This window comes from Brienomyrus brachyistius, chromosome 11 (assembly GCF_023856365.1).
Source record: "Brienomyrus brachyistius isolate T26 chromosome 11, BBRACH_0.4, whole genome shotgun sequence".
Taxonomy (NCBI): domain Eukaryota; kingdom Metazoa; phylum Chordata; class Actinopteri; order Osteoglossiformes; family Mormyridae; genus Brienomyrus; species Brienomyrus brachyistius.
This window is the reverse complement of record NC_064543.1, coordinates 21009122-21029986: the sequence shown is the minus strand read 5'-3', so window position 1 is coordinate 21029986 and position 20865 is coordinate 21009122. Positions and strand designations below refer to the sequence as shown.

General features: G+C 49.3%; 1 protein-coding gene across 2 annotated transcripts in view; it reads right to left on the bottom strand.

Moving 5' to 3' along the window:
- LOC125704066 (nuclear receptor ROR-alpha A) overlaps positions 1-20865 on the bottom strand; it is a 177320-nt gene that overhangs the window by 42512 nt on the left and 113943 nt on the right. Inside the window, exon 2 of one of the 2 annotated variants that reach the window (XM_048969358.1) lies at positions 20032-20061. In XM_048969358.1, coding sequence (XP_048825315.1) covers positions 20032-20061 — 30 coding nt within the window. Of the gene's footprint in view, positions 1-563; positions 706-20031; positions 20062-20865 lie in introns of those variants that run through there. The other variant, XM_048969359.1, reaches the window with a different exon arrangement.

Sequence of the window (20865 nt, the reverse complement as noted above, 5' to 3'; positions counted from 1 at the left end):
ACTGGAAAAACAGGATTAAGTGGAGAGATGAACATAAAAGAATTTTGCATGCCCACCCCCACCCCCTCTAATCTACACATCAGGAACTTTCAGACGTCCGAGACACACACACACACACACACACACACACACACACACTCACACACCCTGCCATTCCAGGGCTTCAAGTCTTGCAAGGAAAACACGCATGTAAACAACACACGGTCTATGAAAAACGTCCAGGTTTGGAGCACACTAATAGGCAGTGCCTCATTCACCACATGCCCCCCCCCAACTGTGAAAATATACACACATATTAAAAAGCCTCATCTTCCAGCCTTCAGCTGCAATAAGGGCGCCGTCTCAGTCCCACATGCTGAGAAGAAGCCGCTTTAAATACTGCCTGCAACTGCTGGCGATCCCCCGTCTGCAGGGCTCTGCCTTCCCGTCTCTGCCTCTCTGCCTTCCGCTGCGAGCTCTCGAAATGGAGCGCTGGCAGCTCGCGAACACCACAGGCACCCTCCCCGATTGTTAACCACTTGTTAGTCTCCCTCTGTCTGCCGCGCATGCATTTGGTCTCTTACCTTTCATAGCTGAGATCACAAAATACATCATTAAGCTCCAAGTCCATAAGAGAAACACCAGCGTCAGAGCGCAGCCCTCCACTGCTGTTTCAGCAGCAGCTGGCCAGCACGGCTCTATCGCTGCTTTAGTGCATGACCACATGAAAATCCATGTGACTGTGACATCATCAGCCATATCTGTCTACTCCCCACCCCCTCCAGCCTTGAGCGGCGGCATGGGCAGCCAATAGCACACCAGCTGGGGAGAGCTTTCAGAAAGCACCTGGACCACGTCCCACCGATTGCAGCACGATGTCGGTGTGTTTGTCTGGGGCCAGCAGACACAGCAAGCTGTCGCTATCGTTCCAATCTTATCTCTTGCAGAAGCAAAAGAGAAAAAAATATGGTCAAAAGCCACAGTGTTCTTTCCCCTCTTCTGTCACTCTTGTCTCTCTTCAGAAGCTAAATAACGAGGGGGGGGCGGGCTTTGAATTTGCCCCGGGCACTCTGGCACCCCAAGCCCTCTGCTCCCCCAGCCAATAAATATTAACGATCAGACAGATGAAGCTGAAAGCGCCTCCAGATGTGTGAAGGCAGCGCGGCTTTCCAGACAGACGGCGTCTTGGCTGCATCTCCATCTCGCCAGCAGGGGGCCCCGGCTGCCCCCCTGCCCCCTCTGATAGCCATGGCCTGAGACTGGGGGTGGGGAGCCAGCTCAGCCCCTTGAACATAACGGGGATGAGGGGAGGCAGATCTATGTGGGGCGGCATGGAAACACCCCCTACACATGTACCCCTCCCTAAATACTCCCCCACCCCCCCAGACATACATGTTAAGCTGTACCACCCCCCCAGACATACATGTTAAGCTGTACCACCTCCCCATCCTGCCCTGTAGTGGGAGCTGATCAGATTTCCTCAGCAGCTGCCTGTCTCTGATATGACGCTGTGGGCTTGAACATCGGCCCAGCCAGTGCTAGGGCTGCATTTTAGGGGTGGGGGGTACAGCAAGCAGGGATACCCAGCTGACACCCGCCTCCATGAGCCACATTCCTAAAATCCTGGACGGCTTCACGAGCATTTGATTTCACGTGCGTTGACGAGGCTCCTTTGTAACAATGGTGCTGTTGGTGAACAGATTCGGGGGTGATGTGGCAATTACATATACAAGCTACTGGCCAGCCTGGAATACCCGTCCCCCACCTCAATATAATAATTAATAACATTATGAAGATAAATCAATAATGGATAATTCAAGCTCTGCCATTGGGGGACCCTCCTGCCGGTCAGCATGTTGGCACCAGTGGCTAAAACTGCAGAATGCAATTTAAGATTAAATTGATTGAATTTTAGGCTTGATAATAATAATAATAATTATTATTATTATTGCAATTACAGTTCTTGCATTTACCTATCGATATCAGAATCTATGTATTTTGTCCAAAGCAAAAACTATACAGAAATATTTGTAAAATGAAAATGTGTGATTAAATATCACAAGGCGAGTTATGACCACATAAGCCTTTAACTGTCAAACTCACGCACCCTTTCCCCCGTAAACTGGGTGACAGCTGGCCGTTCATCTAAAACGGCAGTGGTGAAACGGGGCTGTAGAGTAGCTGTACGTAATGACTCCATCTCCCTCACTGATGAGCTGCGGTCAGGTGCTGCGAGCTGCGGGCAGGTAATGCGAGCTGCGGTCAGGTGCTGCGAGCTGCGGGCAGGTAATGTGAGCTGCGGTCAGGTAGTGCGAGCTGCGGTCAGGTGCTGCGAGCTGCGGGTAGGTAATGTGAGCTGCGGTCAGGTAGTGCGAGCTGTGGTCAGGTGCTGCGAGCTGCGGGTAGGTAATGCGAGCTACGGTCAGGTAGTGCGAGCTGCGGTCAGGTGCTGCGAGCTGCGGTCAGGTAATGTAAGCTGCGGTCAGGTAGTGTGAGCTGCAGTCAGGTAGTGCGAGCTCTGCATACGACTGGTACTCGCAGCGAACGCAGGCCGCGCATGACCGGCGCTCATGGCAGCTGACAGGACAGGTTTGGCCAGGCTGACAGCTTTCGAAAGCAGATAAGCCACAGACAATGTTTATCTGTGTGTGTGTGTCTGTGTGTGTCACAGAGACAGTGAGAGACAGACAGAGGGAACAGTTGGAAATCACATACCGGGCTTTGCAGCATTCTAGAGGAAAGAATTGGTCGGATAGGACTGGACCGAATGTGTTTGTACTGATAGACAGAGAAGCAAAGAGCAGCTTTCTGCTATTTACAGGATCAGGGGAAAACAACCTGTCTGATTCTTGTGTTTTGGGCTGAAATCAAGATAAAAGGTAAGCACAGATCTTTAAAAACTGGCCTTTATCCTCTAGAAACATCAGCAGTGTGTAAACAGCAACTCATCAGTAAGCGTGTTGGGGATGTTTTATTGGGCAGAGGGATTCCCTCTGAATTCAAAACAACGCCACTGCTTAAAACGATAACTGCTACAATTATAATTTACAGAGTTAAGTCAGTAATCTTACCTGCATTATATAAATGAACATTTATATATTTTATTTCGGTATTTTTTATTACTTCATCATTAAATCATTCTTTTGATAATTTTTATAATTTGCCTTTCTATTAAAACAGTAATTACCTCACAGAGTTGTAAAGCACCATCAGCCACTTCAGCACAGTCTCAGACAAAAGAGGTTTGACAGATAAGTTTGATGAGTCCAGCATGAGTCCAGCATGATTCCGGTCGTCCCTCAAGTCCTCAGATAACGGCCACACATTGTGTAATGATGGCGCGCACTTCCAGGGGGGCATCAGAAAGGAAATCCCGACCAACTGAAGAAGCATATTTTCTCAGAGAGTAGCTGGGTATTTCTTACTTTTTTATATGACAGAAAGACAGAAGACAGAAATAGGTTGGCTTCGAGAGACTTGTGTGTCACAATATCAGTATTTCTCATCTGATTTACAGCAACATATGAAGAACATTTTAAATGCCATTAAACCTTACTCAGGCACACATACATATGTAACCTTGTTGTTTTATTTCAGCAAATCCCAGCGCTTCCCCGTTTCTCCCTGCACCTCCCCATGTCTCCCTGCACCTCCCCGACACTGATGGCAGGACAGGCCTGCTCCTACACGGAAGCTGTCACCCCATTGCTTGCCCCCACTGGTACTGGTCTCCCTATCCATTCGTACCATTACCTGCTACAAAACGGCCTTTCCCTGTCAAAATAAAGCATGGGGAGTACATCCTCTTGGTGCTTTCCCATTAAACTCGGAATCCCATTATTGGAGGGTTTCAGGATGTGAGAAAATCAGCAAAATTAAAAACTTTGAATCCATAACCATGAGAAACACTGTTCTGCCCATTCAGTGAGTGGCAAGCTAGCTGTCATTTTACAGACCGTGTGACGTGTGTGTCAGTGAATGTTGCATCCAGACGGCGGACCGCTCTAGATCCCGATGCTGCCGCGTTCCGCATCCAGACAGTGGACCGCTCCAGATCCCGACGCTGCCGTTTTTCGCATCTAGACGGCGAACCGCTCCAGATCTCAATGCTGCCGCGTTCCGCATCCAGACAGCGGACTGCTCCAGATCCAGCTGCTGCCATGTTCCGCATCCAGACAGCGGACCGCTCCAGATTCCGACGCTGCCGTTTTTCGCATCTAGACGGCTGACTGCTCCAGATCCCAATGCTGCCACGTTCCGCATCCAGACAGTGGACCGCTCCAGATCCTGCTGCTGCCATTTTTCGAATCCAGACAGCGGACCGCTCCAGATTCCGACGCTGCCGCGTTCCGCATCCAGACAGTGGACCGCTCCAGATTCCGACGCTGCCGCGTTCCGCATCTAGACGGCGGACCGCTCCAGATCCCAATGCTGCCACTTTCCGCATCCATACAGCGGACCGCTCCAGATCCCAATGCTGCCACGTTCCGCATCCATACAGCGGACCGCTCCAGATTCCGACGCTGCCGCGTTCCGCATCTAGACGGCGGACCGCTCCAGATCCCAATGCTGCCACGTTCCGCATCCATACAGCGGACCGCTCCAGATCCCGACGCTGCCGTTTTTCGCATCTAGACGGCGAACCGCTCCAGACCCCAATGCTGCCACGTTCCGCATCCATACAGCGGACCGCTCCAGATCCCGACGCTGCCGTTTTTCGCATCTAGACGGCGAACCGCTCCAGATCTCAACGCTGCCACGTTCCGTATCCAGACAGTGGACCGCTCTAGATCCTGCTGCTGCCATGTTCCGCATCCAGACAGCGGACCGCTCCAGATTCCGATGCTGCCGTTTTTCGCATCTACACGGCAGACCGCTCCAGATTCCGACGCTGCCGCGTTCTGCATCTAGACGGCGGACCGCTCCAGATCCTGCTGCTGCCATTTTTCGCATCCAGACAGCGGACCGCTCCAGATCCCAATGCTGCCACGTTCCGCATCCAGACGGCGGACCGCTCCAGATGCTGCTGCTGCCACGTTCCGCATCCAGACAGCGGACCACTCCAGATTCCGCCGCTGCCGTTTTTCGCATCTAGAAGGCGAACCGCTCCAGATCTCAATGCTGCCACGTTCCGCATCTAGACGGCGGACCGCTCTAGATACTGCTGCTGCCATTTTTTGCATCCAGACAGTGGACCGCTCCAGATTCTGACGCTGCCGTTTTTCGCATCTAGACGGCGAACCGCTCCAGATCTCAACGCTGCCACGTTCCGCATCTAGACGGCGGACCGCTCTAGATACTGCTGCTGCCATTTTTTGCATCCAGACAGTGGACCGCTCCAGATCCCGACGCTGCCGTTTTTCGCATCCAGACGGCGGACCGCTCCAGATCCCAATGCTGCCACGTTCCGCATCCATACAGCGGACCGCTCCAGATCCCGACGCTGCCGTTTTTCGCATCTAGACGGCGAACCGCTCCAGATCCCAATGCTGCCACGTTCCGCATCCATACAGCGGACCGCTCCAGATCCCGACGCTGCCGTTTTTCGCATCTAGACGGCGAACCGCTCCAGATCTCAACGCTGCCACGTTCCGTATCCAGACAGTGGACCGCTCTAGATCCTGCTGCTGCCATGTTCCGCATCCAGACAGCGGACCGCTCCAGATTCCGATGCTGCCGTTTTTCGCATCTACACGGCAGACCGCTCCAGATTCCGACGCTGCCGCGTTCTGCATCTAGACGGCGGACCGCTCCAGATCCTGCTGCTGCCATTTTTCGCATCCAGACAGCGGACCGCTCCAGATCCCAATGCTGCCACGTTCCGCATCCAGACGGCGGACCGCTCCAGATGCTGCTGCTGCCACGTTCCGCATCCAGACAGCGGACCGCTCCAGATTCCGCCGCTGCCGTTTTTCGCATCTAGAAGGCGAACCGCTCCAGATCTCAATGCTGCCACGTTCCGCATCTAGACGGCGGACCGCTCTAGATACTGCTGCTGCCATTTTTTGCATCCAGACAGTGGACCGCTCCAGATTCTGACGCTGCCGTTTTTCGCATCTAGACGGCGAACCGCTCCAGATCTCAACGCTGCCACGTTCCGCATCTAGACGGCGGACCGCTCTAGATACTGCTGCTGCCATTTTTTGCATCCAGACAGTGGACCGCTCCAGATCCCGACGCTGCCGTTTTTCGCATCCAGACGGCGGACCGCTCCAGATCCTGACAGTGCCGTGCTATGGAGTGGTGCTGGGCCTTTCATCTCTTTTATCGTAAATAGAATTCGACAGAGTGGCGGTGGTACATGGCAGGCTCCCGGGGGCGCTCTGGAGCAGGGATGAGGGTAAAGCCAGTAATGGCCTCATTAGCAGGCTGTCAGTAACCATCCCACACGCTGGCCAGGGACACTATGTCACTTACCTGCCCCATGCTGGACGTGGCCTGCTTGTGCCTGTGTGGGGCCTCGCACCCGAGGACCAACGTGATTCAGCCCCAAACAGAGGCAGCTATTCCCTTGCCATGAAAACCAACACACCGACCTCAACAATTTACCAGATTACCTGGAATAAAATAAGTGAACAGTCCTAACTAGAGATGCACCGATTGCAATTTGGTGGATTGCGATTTTTTTTGCAAGTGTGACCTGCTGATACAGATTTTTGCCGATTCTGATTTTTTTTAAGAACTATAATTGACAGCAAATACAAACAAAAATCAGTTTTCTTTAATGCAAAATTATTTTCACAATAAAAGAAACTGTTAAACTTTACAATTTCCCCCAAACTGCACTAAGTTACAGGATCTCCTCTCAGAATAAAGTGCTTGGTGACTGAAAAGAGGCGCAAATAACAATTAACTGAAAATGAGTTACTGAACACTCAATTTTATCTGATATATTTGAGTTTTCCCAACAAAAGCGGGTGCAACGTATTTAAATAACAAAACAAATGTCAGTTACTTATATCACTTTCCAGTATGTTTAAATTCACCAAATAACACGACATTGACCTTTTTCTCTTTTTTACTCATCTTAAATTAAAAAACGTCCACAGGTTACCAATACAACTGAAGTGTACTATACTCTTCCAAATAATAATAGGTGCAGGGTAATATTATTAATTATGTACATTCAGTTCTTACATCGCTAGTAAGCTAGATTAAGATCAGGCTTTTTCATACCTTCATTCTGTATGGACACCATAGCGCAGGGGGTTAAAGTTCTGCTAAAATATTTTTACTCTTTCATAGTATAAAATCTTAGCTAGCTTTCCAGTTTTAATGATTGTTCCTTTTCAAGATTATCTAGCATATGTTTCATAAATACCTCTGATATTTCACCACATTTTCATTGTGGTTCCCCCATGGTTTACTTTGGCTTTTACGTATATTACAAATTGCAAGCTTTGTGCCATCTTCACTCACAGTGGAGAACTTCCACACTAATGACATGTGAGTGTGTGTCTGTGAGCGTGTACGCAGCTGTGAGGCTTTTGCCTGCGCTGCTGTGCGTATGACATGTGGTGCAGGTGTAAAATGGATTGGTTCGGCATTGTAAATACATGACTGGCTGGTGTCCGGTCTGAGCTAAGCACGCTGAAAATCGTCCAGTTCCAGCCCCTGGCCCGTCCACTGGTGCATCACTAGTCGCAACTGTCTGTGCTCTTCGCCAGCAACTCAGCCATTTGTGTTGCTGAGTAAAGCCCTACTTGGCAAAAGAGAGACCAGCAACACGGATCTATGTGGCACAAATGTCACAAGCAGGGAATATCATTGCCACAGAGTCACAAACCAATTCAAGGCAATATATTTTTTTTTCTTTTACAAATTTCCTGAGGTTTTCTCTCATAGGATACTTGAGTGAATCTCGCGGGCAGCACCAGGAGGGCCTTCTTCAGTGACAGAAAGATGCCAACTGCTTCTGACTCACAGCAGCTCGGCGCTGCCTTTATAAAGAGTGCAGGCATAAAGGCGTCCTCTACGGGGAAGCGATTCTGTCGAAAGCCACTGCGTCTGGCACTCTCATAATGGCTCAAGGTAAGTAGATTTGCTAGGCATTTATTATGCTGTCAGAGAAATCTATTACTCTGACAAAGATCTACATTATTAAAGCAGAACGCTCATCTGAATAACATTTTCATAACTCATCTAAACAGTTAAATCACTCCTGCATGGTGATTTTAAAATATGCAGAATATTAATAAAGCCAAAATATGACATGATTAACATTGTTACATGTAACCCTACTGGTGAAGTATCAGAATCTAGCAGCAATGAGAAAAGGTCTGGGTACAGAGGGGACCGTTGTGATGTATGTGACAGTTTCTCTGGATTCATTAGCAGCAGGTAGCAACACGGTGTTTCCTGTAACGGCGGTGTTAACGGGACACGGGTCGTCTGCGTGCTCTGCAGTAATTATATCACGCTTCCCGTCACAACATGCTTTGATTGCGGTTTCCCACTCAGCTCGATCTGGTGTCCAGATCGTTTCACTGCACACTCATCAAATGCCAGGTTACATCATACAGTCACACGCCAGGGAAACACGCAACCCTCCTTATGCAGAACCTTGCAGATTCACGAAACAGAGGCTAGAGTCCTCCATCCATTGGTGGAATGGCGAATGCCAGCGACCCCCTTCCGCCACACCACGTCCGCCATGCCGCCCGCTTTCTCTAGGACCAGCCCTCATCTCTCCCCACAGCTTAATCAGGCTGACAACGCGTAGAAGCTTCCGGACCCAGAGCTCAGTCTACCCCTGGCAGATTGAATAATTCACAGCCCGATATCTCCCAATCAAGGCCATCTTTTAATTAGTTCACTTACAAGATTACGGCGCGTGAGCGGAGCCTCGTAAGGGGACCCGGGAGGAAAGGAAAAACCCGGAGGAAACCGGAACAATGGGCCCTCGTTCAGGAGGTGGGGAGGCAGGCATGCTGTGCACAGCGCTGGCTTTGCGGATCGAGTGCGCTGCGCCCCATGCCTCCTCACGCCTCCCTGTCTCTCCCTGCGCCTCCCTGTGTCTCCCCGCACCTCCCTGTGTCTCCCCGTGTCTCCTCGTGCCTCCCTGTGTCTCCTCATGCCTCCCCGCGCCTCCCTGTGTCTCCCTGTGTCTCCTCATGCCTCCCCGCGCCTCCCTGTGTCTCTTCGTGCCTCCCTGCGCCTCCCTGTGTCTCCTCATGCCTCCCCGCGCCTCCCTGTGTCTCTTCGTGCCTCCCCGCGCCTCCCTGTGTCTCCTCATGCCTCCCCGCGCCTCCCTGTATCTCTTCGTGCTTCCCCGCGCCTCCCTGTGTCTCCCTGTGTCTCCTCATGCCTCCCCGTGCCTCCCTGTGTCTCCCCGCGCCTCCCCGTGGCTCCCCAACACCGATGGCAGGACAGGCCTGCTCCTGATTAAATAAGGAGCCTTCCAGGTACTTTGTGCGGCCGGCAGTAAACAATTTGATAAACTCATCTTGTACTTCCTCTAACTGAAAACATACCAGGTCCCTCTGAGCTACTCTGCCGTGTCCATCTGCCTTATTTCTTTCTTTCCTTGTTATTGTTCTTGTCATCGCCCGGCTAGTTTTAATGGGGGGAGGTTTCTGTGTGTTGGGGGGGTGGGGGGGCGTTTGTTTTCAGAATGAAAAGGGGGGAGGATGGATGAGTGTGCCCTAGGGACAGAAAGCAGGAGACCCGCTTCAGATATGGGGGGGCGTGTGGGCTGCGTGGGCAGGAGAAACCAAAAACACTTTGTAAAAACTCTGTACTATATTACACTGCCCAGGCAAAAAAACAGACACCATTTGAATTTATATCAGCAAATGCTTAAGAGCCAATGACTGGATCATTATTACAGCCCAGCAACGTTATGCAGCAATAAAGTCAGCTGAGTACCTGAATCTACTCAATTGCCAGGTTACATCTCCATCCATCATCAGTGGATTTTTTTCTTCCCTCTTGGCATGGGCATGTTCCAGGAATGCCAAGATTCTTTGGGTTCAAATTGTCAAAGAGTGGTTCAGGGAACATGAGGAATCATTTTCACCACAGAGTTGTGACCTTAACCTCACTGAAGGTCTTTGGGACGTGCTGAAGGAGGCTTCATGGAGTGGTTCACTTGTCAATACAGGATCTCGGTGAGAAATGAATGCAAATCTGGATGAAAATAAAGGGTGAGATGTTGCATAAGCCTGTGGAAATAATGGCATAGACAAATGTGCACCATAATCAAAGCTAAAGGCCGTCCAATGAAAAATTCAAATGGCTACTTTTTTTTTTGGCCGGGCAGTGTGCACACTATGCTAAAATATGCTACACAATTTAATGCTATTAACTACCCCACGATACACTGTACTGTACTATACTATACTATAGCACATCCTCCACTGCCCATGAGAGCTTGTCAACCTATAATAATCAGGAGAACCCAGAAATGAGAAAGACGTGTGCTGTGTGTATGAAAGCGAGGAGGTGCCATGAATGAGCATCCCACAGACAGACGTGTTATACTCTACAGTCATACAGACAAATTTACTCTCATTCAGTGTAATGTATCAAAATAAGAATGGGGGAGGTACATAATGAGAGGGGCTGCCTCATGGAGATTGTGTTGTCTGCATGAGGGGGCTTAGCCTGGGGGCGTGGGGTATGGGTGCTGTCAGTGGAACCATCTGAATCCTAATTAACTGGCATGGTGCCCCCCCACCCCAACCCATCTCCCGCAATGGCATGGTCATTAGGGGGCTTTGTCCAGCAGGAGGGGCCAAGGGCAACCCCTCCAGTGATAATCACAGTCATATAAGAGGGTGTAGTCCATCCTGGGCCCAGTCGCTGAGAATGCTTATGGGAAACGCAACCGCGGCTGTGATAGGGGCTGCAGGACGTGCAGTGGCGGGGGGGGGGGGTACAGACGTGGCCTTTCGGAGGAATGTAACAAATGTCCTTCATTACGGTGAGCATGTGAGGTGGCCCCCCGCAGGCAGTGATGGATCGCTGAGCTGGAGCCCCGAACCCGGTCTTCCAGCGCCTCCTTCACAGACTCCTTGGCTCAGAAAGAAGATATGGACCAAAATAGTTAACCTCCAGGGCCTGAGATGGCGCCGGGGGAGCAATAATGGCACTGCATGCCACATATGTCACACTGCCAGCTCATGATAAACAGAAGAAGGTTGTTGTGGATGGCACCAGATCTGCACGGAGTCACAGAAGAGCGCGGTCACTGCTGAGTGTGGATGGTGGTGGATCTGTATGGAGCCACAGAAGAGCGCGGTCACTGCTGAGTGTGGATGGTGGTGGATCTGTATGGAGCCGCAGAAGAGCGCGGTCACTGCTGAGTGTGGATGGTGGTGGATCTGTATGGAGCCGCAGAAGAGCGCGGTCACTGCTGAGTGTGGATGGTGGTGGATCTGTATGGAGCCGCAGAAGAGCGCGGTCACTGCTGAGTGTGGATGGTGGTGGATCTGTATGGAGCCACAGAAGAGCGCAGCTATCCAACACTGCGCAGGCAGCGCCTGCAGCGCAGGCCCTCTCCTGCCCCCCCCTCCCAGGCCCCACCTGGTGGCCCCTCCCGCCATGCTACCTGGAACCCTGTTAGCATGGTGCTCCACGCCGCCCCCTGACTTATGAGAATGCCATCACTGGGCCGCAGCGATCCATCACGCTGCTGCTGCTCCTCCCACACTTCCTCACATTTGTAATGTGCCGCTGAGGAGCTGGGGCCTGTCACAACTTTGTTGCAGGAACCTTTGTGCAAGGTAGGGCATGGGAAGTGCCTGGCCCACTTTCAAACTCTTACGGCACCAATAAGCTTCTTTGAAGTCCAGGACCTGAACTGATGTGAAGGAGGAGCTCTAAGAGACCTCCATCCCTGGGGGTAATGGACTGATGTTAAGAAAGATCTCCAAGAGAGCCCCTCAGCAGGGGGATGGACGGATGGTGAGGAGGTGCTCTGACATACCCACACACCGGGTGGATGGACTGACGACAAGGAGGTGCTCTGAGAGACCACCGCACTAGGGGATTAACTGACGACGAGGAGGTGCTTTGAGATATCCACACAGCGGGGGGATGGACTGACGATGAGGTGGTGCTCTGAGAGACCACAGCACAAAGGGATGGACTGACGATGAGAAGGTGATGTGATAGACCACCTTAGCAGGGGGATGGACTGACGATGAGGAGGTGCTCTGAGAGACCCCCTCAGCAGAGGGATGGACGGACGGTGAGGAGGTGCTCTGAGAGACCCCCTCAGCAGGGGGATGGACGTACAGTGAGGAGGTGCTCTGAGAGACCCCCTCAGCAGGGGGATGGACGTACAGTGAGGAGGTGCTCTGAGAGACCACCGCACGAGGGGATGGACTGACGATGACAGACCTCCGCACTGGGAGTTGCCTGCAGACAGTGGCTGCATCAGGGGGTGCTCTCATTTGGAGTATGGTGTGCATACACAGGCGTGTTTGGGAGAGTCAGTGTGGTTCCCTGTATCCACACATACAGCACCCAATAGTACATGAGCAATAGATCAGCACTGCTCAACTTGCACCATAATATATCAGATTTCGTAGAGAACCACTGCTTAATTAATCCAGCACTAACTACTGTCAGTTGTTCATTGATAATAACAGGACTCAAATGGGTTTTAAAAACACACTATAAGGTCATATCACATATATGATTAAATTAGCACCAAAATAAGAGGTTCATTGGATATCCCAGGTATATTTCAATCCATCAGCAGGAGCCATAGAGGTTTAGCATGGCAGCCCGAACAGGGAATCTGATGCTGCAAAGGGACCATATAGCATCATGGGTGTTTCATCCTACAGCATGGGGGGTGGGGGGGTATGGGGAGCCACCAGGAAAAGTGAAGCACTTGGATGACCACAACTAGCTGGGTGAAGTGTAACCTGGGCAGCTCTGCCTGTCCCATGTGGTGATGGTAATAACAGGGATGACAGATCCGACATTATCACAGCATTTAAAGGGGGGCTTTCCTGTCAGTCGCCCTAAAAGAGGGTTTATGACGAAGCCGGGTACATAAGCGCTGACATCACCCTGGTGTTTTATGGACTTGTTTGGGTTTCCAGTCTAGCCGCTCATTTAAACAAAGACTCTGAAAGCCCCTTCATTCCTTCATTTATTCACCCTCTTTCTTTCCTCATACCAACCGTTCGATTTGAAATCTTGAAGTATTTAGGCTACAGATTTAACGACCAATGGCGGGTGAGAAATGGACTTGGAATAACCCCAGACAAACCCTGCCTCGTTAGCGCTGCTGCCGCTTCATCATCCTGGGCGGCGATTTAGTGGCGTGTTAATTATCACGAAGGTGTTTCTCACACAAGCGACACACATTAAAGATGGTCTAGGTCTTTATTTCACATGCATGACACACGATCTTGATGCTTGTGAGCTTTGTCCTGGTGTCAGCAGCAGTGGCCTCAACGTCTGTGCCCATGAACAGGAAGTGCTAGGAATCACTGACCACACTCGCAAGTGATGGGTGGGAAAGGGTGCTTGGGAAGAGCACAACCCTCAAAACCATCGGCGCCCACGGGCTCAAAGGCACCGTGGATCAGAGTGTTGAGGCAAGGGGGCGGGGCCTCTCCCACTCCAGCATCAGTGATTAAGGTCTCCACGGTGCCGTGCCCTTACAGCGGAGACTCCTGCCCTCTGTGTTCTAACAGCATCGCCGCAACCTCACCTCCTGCTTGGGGTAATTGATTTATGGGGCAGTTAATCAGCCTGCCCACGGCCCAGCCGCCGCCTGTCTCCCCAGAGTCACCGCGCCTAACAAAGCACGCTGTCTGTTTCATGGGGCCGCTCTCCTCTCTATAATAGTCGCCTGTCACCCAGTCGTCCGTCACCATAGCTCCCGTCTCCAGCGATCATTCTGGAATCATCTTTCTTCCCCAGCAGGAAGAGACGGAATCACTTGCAGAAGGTCTACGGCGCTGTTTCCTGCAGTCTCTCTGTCCGTGCTTCCCTGCGATGGTAAAGATCACCATGCTTCGGCATCTCCCATCCAGGCCACACTTACGCTGCGTGCCCTAACCCTCTGAGACCCAGGCCCGTGGGCCCAGCTCACCAGTCTCAGGAATTATTTGTCCTGGAAGCCGTCTGCTAAACACGAAGCGGCCCTGATTCCACCTGGTGACACATGGCAGCACACCTGCCCTATTTCAAATTAAAATTAAAATTGGTTCTGCAGTTTATGAAATGCTGTTATAACCAAATTGCATTATGTTATTGAAATTGATTAAAATGGTGCAGATCCTTTGCTGTTATTATTAAATTCTTAGACTGTACATGCCGTAGAGAAATGAGGTGCAAGGCATTTGTGGGCCTCTACTTGGCTCGGAGACGGCATGAAATCACGCTTTTGGGGGGAGGCGGAAGAGAGTGAGGAGGGACGCTCCACGGCGGCACACCCCAAACAAACCCCTCTGTGAGTCATTTCCCGGGCTCTGCTCTGACCTCCATTTTTCATCAAGCTAAATGAATCGAACGCATTAGCAGACACAGGCGTCCTGTCCTGGCTTTGATGAAGACGCGGTGGGTAAGGAGAGAGGAGGCGCCCCAACAAGGCCATCATACTAGGTGGAGGGCACTGCTGTCACTGCCTCGCCTTCGCCGCAGCCAGTTTTCAGCGAGCTCCTCGACACATCGTGTGTTTGCGTGACGGCAGCATGGTGACCTGTCTCTGTCCGGGGAAACACAAAGGGATGGGGCTGGCCCAAGGGCTGTGGCGAGGGGGGTAAGGGGGCCAGATTAAGGCATTCACAAAGGGAGGCCCCCCTCACTGCGCCCCCCGAAACTTCGGCGATTGTTAAGACGAACATCCTGAAAGTAACAAACGCCAGGTTCACTTTTTACTCTGGAGAATCCAGGAAAGGCAACAAGAGCTTCACCAAATGACAGGAAAAACAGCGTCCCAGAAAAATCAGCGGCTGACAAATCGTCAGAGGAAAATAAAAGTTTGCAAAACTGCGTGGTCTGTTTTATGTAAAATATGGTAAACAGATGTCCCTTCACAGTTATGTTCTGTCGTTACCTTCTGTCTTTCACTTTTGATATTACTTTGACCTATTTTACCAAACATAACAATTTCAAGTGATATAACCGACATGCAGGGAAATAAATGCCTCTCCTACACGACACAGAAGCAGACAAATAGACCAGGACGACACATTACCTTGTGTTAAAAATTAATTTGCTCTCTCTTAATGTTGTGGAAAAAACACTTGGTTTTATTAAGGCTTCAGTTCTACCTTTTGAATACGGCAGAATATGGAAGTGGCAGATTATGAAAAATTGCAATATGCCCAGTCAAATTACTAATTTCTATTATATACAGCAAAAAACTTAATAAATAATTTAATCATGTAGTGTTCTCAAGCTGTGGCACTTTGTGTAAAGGTGCTGCAAATGACTGTGAAACCCACTATTTTTTTAGACATTCGGAGTAAATTTTCGAGTAGAATAAATGGTATCTTGTCAGGATGGTAGACAGTAGTGCTGTAATCTTGAGAAATTTTACTGATGGCTGTCAAATGTTCAGCCAGAGTTGACGATGTGCCCAATGGATATTACAACGGAACAATACGGCTCCCAAGACAAGCATCAAGAAAACAGGAGCGAGACCCTTCAAATGCAGCAGCACGTCTGTGCAGGAAATGGCTCTGTGCAGGTGTCTTTTTCTCACGTTATACCAAACGCAGCCGGGGACAATGGCTTCCATTTACCTCTACGTGTGGTGTTCAGCAACATAGCGTATAAATAACTCCCACTATAATGAAATCTGAAATGAATAACGATAAGGTGGCAGGTTACAGTGCAAATTACCCTAACGACTTGTCCAAAAACAATAATCAGTAGCATAATATTGGGGAAATAATAATGAACTGTTATTAGTTATTAGTTAATGTTAGTTAATAAGTGTTATTAATTAATGTTTCCAAACATTGTTTCTGAATAAACAAGTGCATCTTTTTTAAAAGATAATGCATGTTTGGTCTGAATCCCTGGTACAGTCGCTATTCTAACATTTATTAGGATTAAACTAGTTTCAGAATTTGTGAGGTTCGGAATGGCATGTTTAAATTGTAACAGCAGCAAACATTTTATCTCTGTTTAACTGAAGAATGTCTTGGACTTAAGGGTTATCATAAAATGATATCTGTGTGGGACTAGTAAGGTGACAGAAAGGACATTATGCTCAAGCAAGAGCCTTCATTAGCTTGCACACACCTTACATGTTTGCAATGAAATGTTACCGTTGTAACCTTCTGGGAAAATGCCAAAAAAATGCATCAAATAAATGATCAAAAAAGCTTTTTTCTTTCTTAGTAAAAATTTCTGATACTGATATATTTCTTGGAAAAATATATAATATGTAAGTGCAAATGTTCTTTATGTCTCATTACAGAAGGAGGCGTGTGAACAGATTACCTAGAGACAACTATCAGGTGCATCTTACACCTCTCAGTGAGGAAGCCAACGGGGCCGTTTTTATCGTGGTTTTACACTTTGCCATGTGCGCTCTGCAGAAATCTTCAGGAACAAAAGTGCTGCTTCAGCTCGCTGATGAGAGATTAGAGTCACTGCGTGGCGTTCAATCACGTAAACACATCTGCCAGGGCGGAGAGAGGACGCACAAACATCTCTCTCTGCGTGAGGTCCAGGCCTTGGCTTTGATACAGAGAAGGCCGTATCCTGCCTTCGTAGCTAAATAATCTCCTCCAAGTTGATCAGTTAGCATTGCAAGACGTGTTTCTTATTAGTGAAAAGCATTTGTTTTTCAGGTTCACCCTGATAGAAACTATTTTTGTTCTCAAAGTACCAGAGCATCGAGGCAGGATCTTAGCAAATGAATGCTTGTAGAAATACTACAGTTTATCTGTTTTTGTCACTGTATAATATTCACCTCAATATATAAGCTAAATTTCAAAAGGACCAAAAATTTATTGATCTCTGTGAAAGCTGAATCTTCCAGATACGTATAACAAGAAGATATTGAAGTATTTTCACTGTTTAAACATTTACATTAATCTGATGTTCACTGTTAATATACAGCGCAATATAGCCTGTTCAGATGTTAAGGGTTTGTATAATAGTAAAACCAAATAATCATAAAACAACTAAAATAATTATTTAAAAAAGAATCAAATCACTGACAAGAGTAAATTCCTAAAATGACCTCATGCCATTCAATGAGATTTTGAAGGATGCTGCTACAGATTAACGGTCAGCGTGTTTCATTGTGAACAAACAGCGGTATCCACAGTGATGTGGAATGCTGCATCGCTATTAGCTTCCACTGAACTGCAGAGCTACACAGTGGCATCTTGATGATTTATATATGCCGGGGGGGGGGATGGGGAGGCATGGCTCGTTGGGGTGCCTGGGGGTTTCCCTGCCCCTTCGTGGGGCCAGTGGGACCCCGCCACAGCCCCCCACGCAAAGGCTCTGCAATCCCAGAAGGGCTTGGCGTAGGAGTGCAGTTCGGACCGTGCACGGTTAGCGAGGGGCAGGACAGACCCTGCGCGGCCTGCAGCCACTGTGTTCTGGGAACATGCCAGGAATCTGTGCCGGCCTCACGCCTCATGAATTACGAGAATTATTACCCTGTGGCTGGTTACTAAGTTCTCTTTTTATTTTGGAATGTATTTTGGCAGATGCGGTCCTCCAGAGATAATTACACCACTTAAATCGTGGTTTGACCTGTCTCGTCCCCCCCCCCCCCCACACACCCCCCGACATGTACGCCGGCGTTCTGTCGCTTTTTTTTCCATGGTTGTTTTGCCAGAAATGAGGCCGAACATGGACAGATGAGGCCAAACCGGGGCTAATTTACGCACAGCTTTTCCTTGCCATCGGTAACTGGAGCCAAGATGTGGTGAAAAGTGAAATTAGCAACTGCAGCCCCAGTTAACAATAATTAAAAAAATTGAGTTTTAATTCACAGGTCATGTTGCAATGCATATATGACTGTACTGTTCTCCCCTGGATAGGAGAATGAGACCCCGTCTGTATGACTGAACAAAGGAAAAATTGAACAGGGCATGAGATCACGGGCTCAAAGGGTTAGCTACATTCTTTGTGGTTATGGTTTTAAAAATGCATCACTCTTCACAGCTCTGAACGGGCACTCCTACAGCCTGCTCTTTGATTTTGCTAGTGTCACCCTTTGTGTAGGTGTACCGAAGGCTGATTATGGCTACAGAAGGGACCCTCCCTCCAAAGTATGTGTGTGTGTGTGTTTGTGTGTGTGTGTGTGGGTGGGGGACGAACGGACGACACATACTCTCGCTTTATCAAAATAAAGCAGCCCCATACTAATCAATTCATCTACAATTCTGTCTGCTGGTGGCCATGAGTGCAGCTGCAGCGGTACTGAGATTTTTTTTATCGGTTTCTTGAAATTCCTACGTGGAATTTCAGAACGGATCGGGATGGGAATCCGTCCCTGGAAGAAAATCGCCTGTGACCTCGCAGTGGATCAACGTGACACGATGGAGAGGACGATGATTAGACACTCCATCACGACACCAGGAAGAATACCTCACAGACAGTCACATCCCAAAACATGATGTCAATTAATACACACTGCTACAGTTTGTACACTCTGTAGTAATAACACTGTACCAGTGTTATTTCAGTGTTATTTCACTTGGGGGGGGGGGGGGAGTTCCGCTTATATACCCCACCGAGTAACCTCATTACCAGCAGTCCATATGAGCATTTCAACTCCATTCATGTGCATATAGACCGGGAGCACATCTACATGAGATGTCACATGTGTGCATGTGCACTTACGCAGCTCGTCACAGTGAATCTAAGTGTTGTACCACCTCCTCTCCGAAGCGGACATTAGGGTGAATTTCTGGAAGCACCATCTGAGCATCTTAAAAATGTCGCGTGGTCCTCCCCCTGCCATCTCTTGGACATTCAGCCTCACGGACATGTCGGACAAACTGAAGCAGCACAGAGAGTATGGTCCTGGGATAATGCACTTCTGAACAATAATGCAAGTACTGAAACACTCACTTATCCGCTGTTAAAAAACACGCGCTGTCGCCTTATCAAATGTCTTGCAGGAGACGACAATGTGACCACTGCGTTACAATAAAAAGCATCGGCAATATCATCTAGGCACACATAAAACACATCCTGTCGAGAGAGTCTACAGGCAGGGGAGAGTCTACAGGCAGGGGAGAGTCTACAGGCAGGGGAGAGTATACAGGCAGGGGAGAGTCTCCAGCGGACTTTGCAAAGACAGTTCTGCGCTTTGTTCAACATCGTCACATGCGCTTCATTCACATTTAATTTGCACCAGGTACTTTCAACAGAAACAGAAGAAGAGGATGTCACTGCCTCTTTTAATGAACCTCACATCGATGAATAAGGCAGCCATGAAAAATTGTTAATGTGATACATTTAAGGGCTTTAAGGTGGTTAACAAAATAGAAAGTCAGATCGATGGCTGTCATGCATTCCTGTAGCTCAAGACAATATTTGTAACATAAAAAAAAACGTTGACATAATTTAATATTTTACACATTCAATTATAATTATAATAACAATATAATGGAATAATATCTATTTGACACAAAAATGGTGTCTGTTAAATAATTTTCTATTAAGAGCTATTTGAAGTATCACGAAATGTGAAATACCCAGCAGCTCCGCGGTACACAGGGCTAACGCTAACGGTGACGATAAGGCCAGCAGGGACATTTCAACAGCATATACTTGTCTCTAAAAGCTAACTGCTACTTGTACACGCTTTCATTCATCTGTGCAACAAAAGGACAAAAACCGATTTTTCCAAAGCGTGACAGAGAGAGAAGCCGAGCGCCTTGCCGCGCACTGCGGACGGGCGGATGCATGCCGTCCACGCGGCACAGCCATTTTGTAAATTCACGCTGCCCAAATCAGCCCTGCACTTACAGAGGGGCAGACGGTGTATTCTCGACGATACACCAAGTGAGCCCTCGGACACACGGCCACTTTCAACCTACTTTCACCGACAAGCACAATGGCAGGTATCTTCCAGAAAGGTGGACGGCTCATACTTACACGTGTGCGTCTTCTTTGTCACCGAGATACCTGTAAAAGAAGAGAGAGAAACGTTAGCTTTTTGCTGAACAGTAGGCACTTAAAAAATGGCACTGGCAAAATAAATAAATAAATAAAAGGTCGGCAATCTCCCGGCACACCGAAGCCCACAGCAATCCACCAGATCCCAGGGCATAAATCTGTTTGGCTGCTAGGACATGCTCCAGTGGTGCTACTCTCCATCCGCACCGGGCCAAGGTCATGAGGCACAGAAGGCAGGGCTGCCGCGCCATCTGCAGCCGGCACCGCAACACAGCGTCGCAGCGAGGCCGGGCCGGGCCGGGCGGACAGCGCCGGACAGGGGCTACATCATGGATATTCATGTAAAAATATGTCTGGCTTGCAAATGAGCCGTCCATGTGGCACCCTGCCGCCTGCAGGCGCTATGCACACCTTTTGGGTGCAACCTTGTCACGGCCTTGACCTCGGCGGACTGAAGGCGCCGCAACCCCCAGGACTGAGAGGAGCCCACCCTCCCTCCTCCCACCCGCTGGGTCCCGGCTTCCCCGATGAGCCAGCCTGTCTGCCGCTGACTTCTCACAAGCCGTAGCTCCCGTCCCTCTAACAAACCGTGACCTGAATGGGTGGGAAAAAAGATGGGGGATGGGGGGCGTCCCCAGAATCCAGGAACACACGGGCTGCTCTCCGCGGGACTCGCTAATCGCCAGCCGCAAACGGGGCTCATTTTTTGTGTTTTTTTTTTTCCCAAGGTAACATCCAGGGAAAAGAGATGGTAAAACTGCCGTTTTCTCAGCAAAACAACAACAGCAGAGGAACACAGACACACAGCTGCAG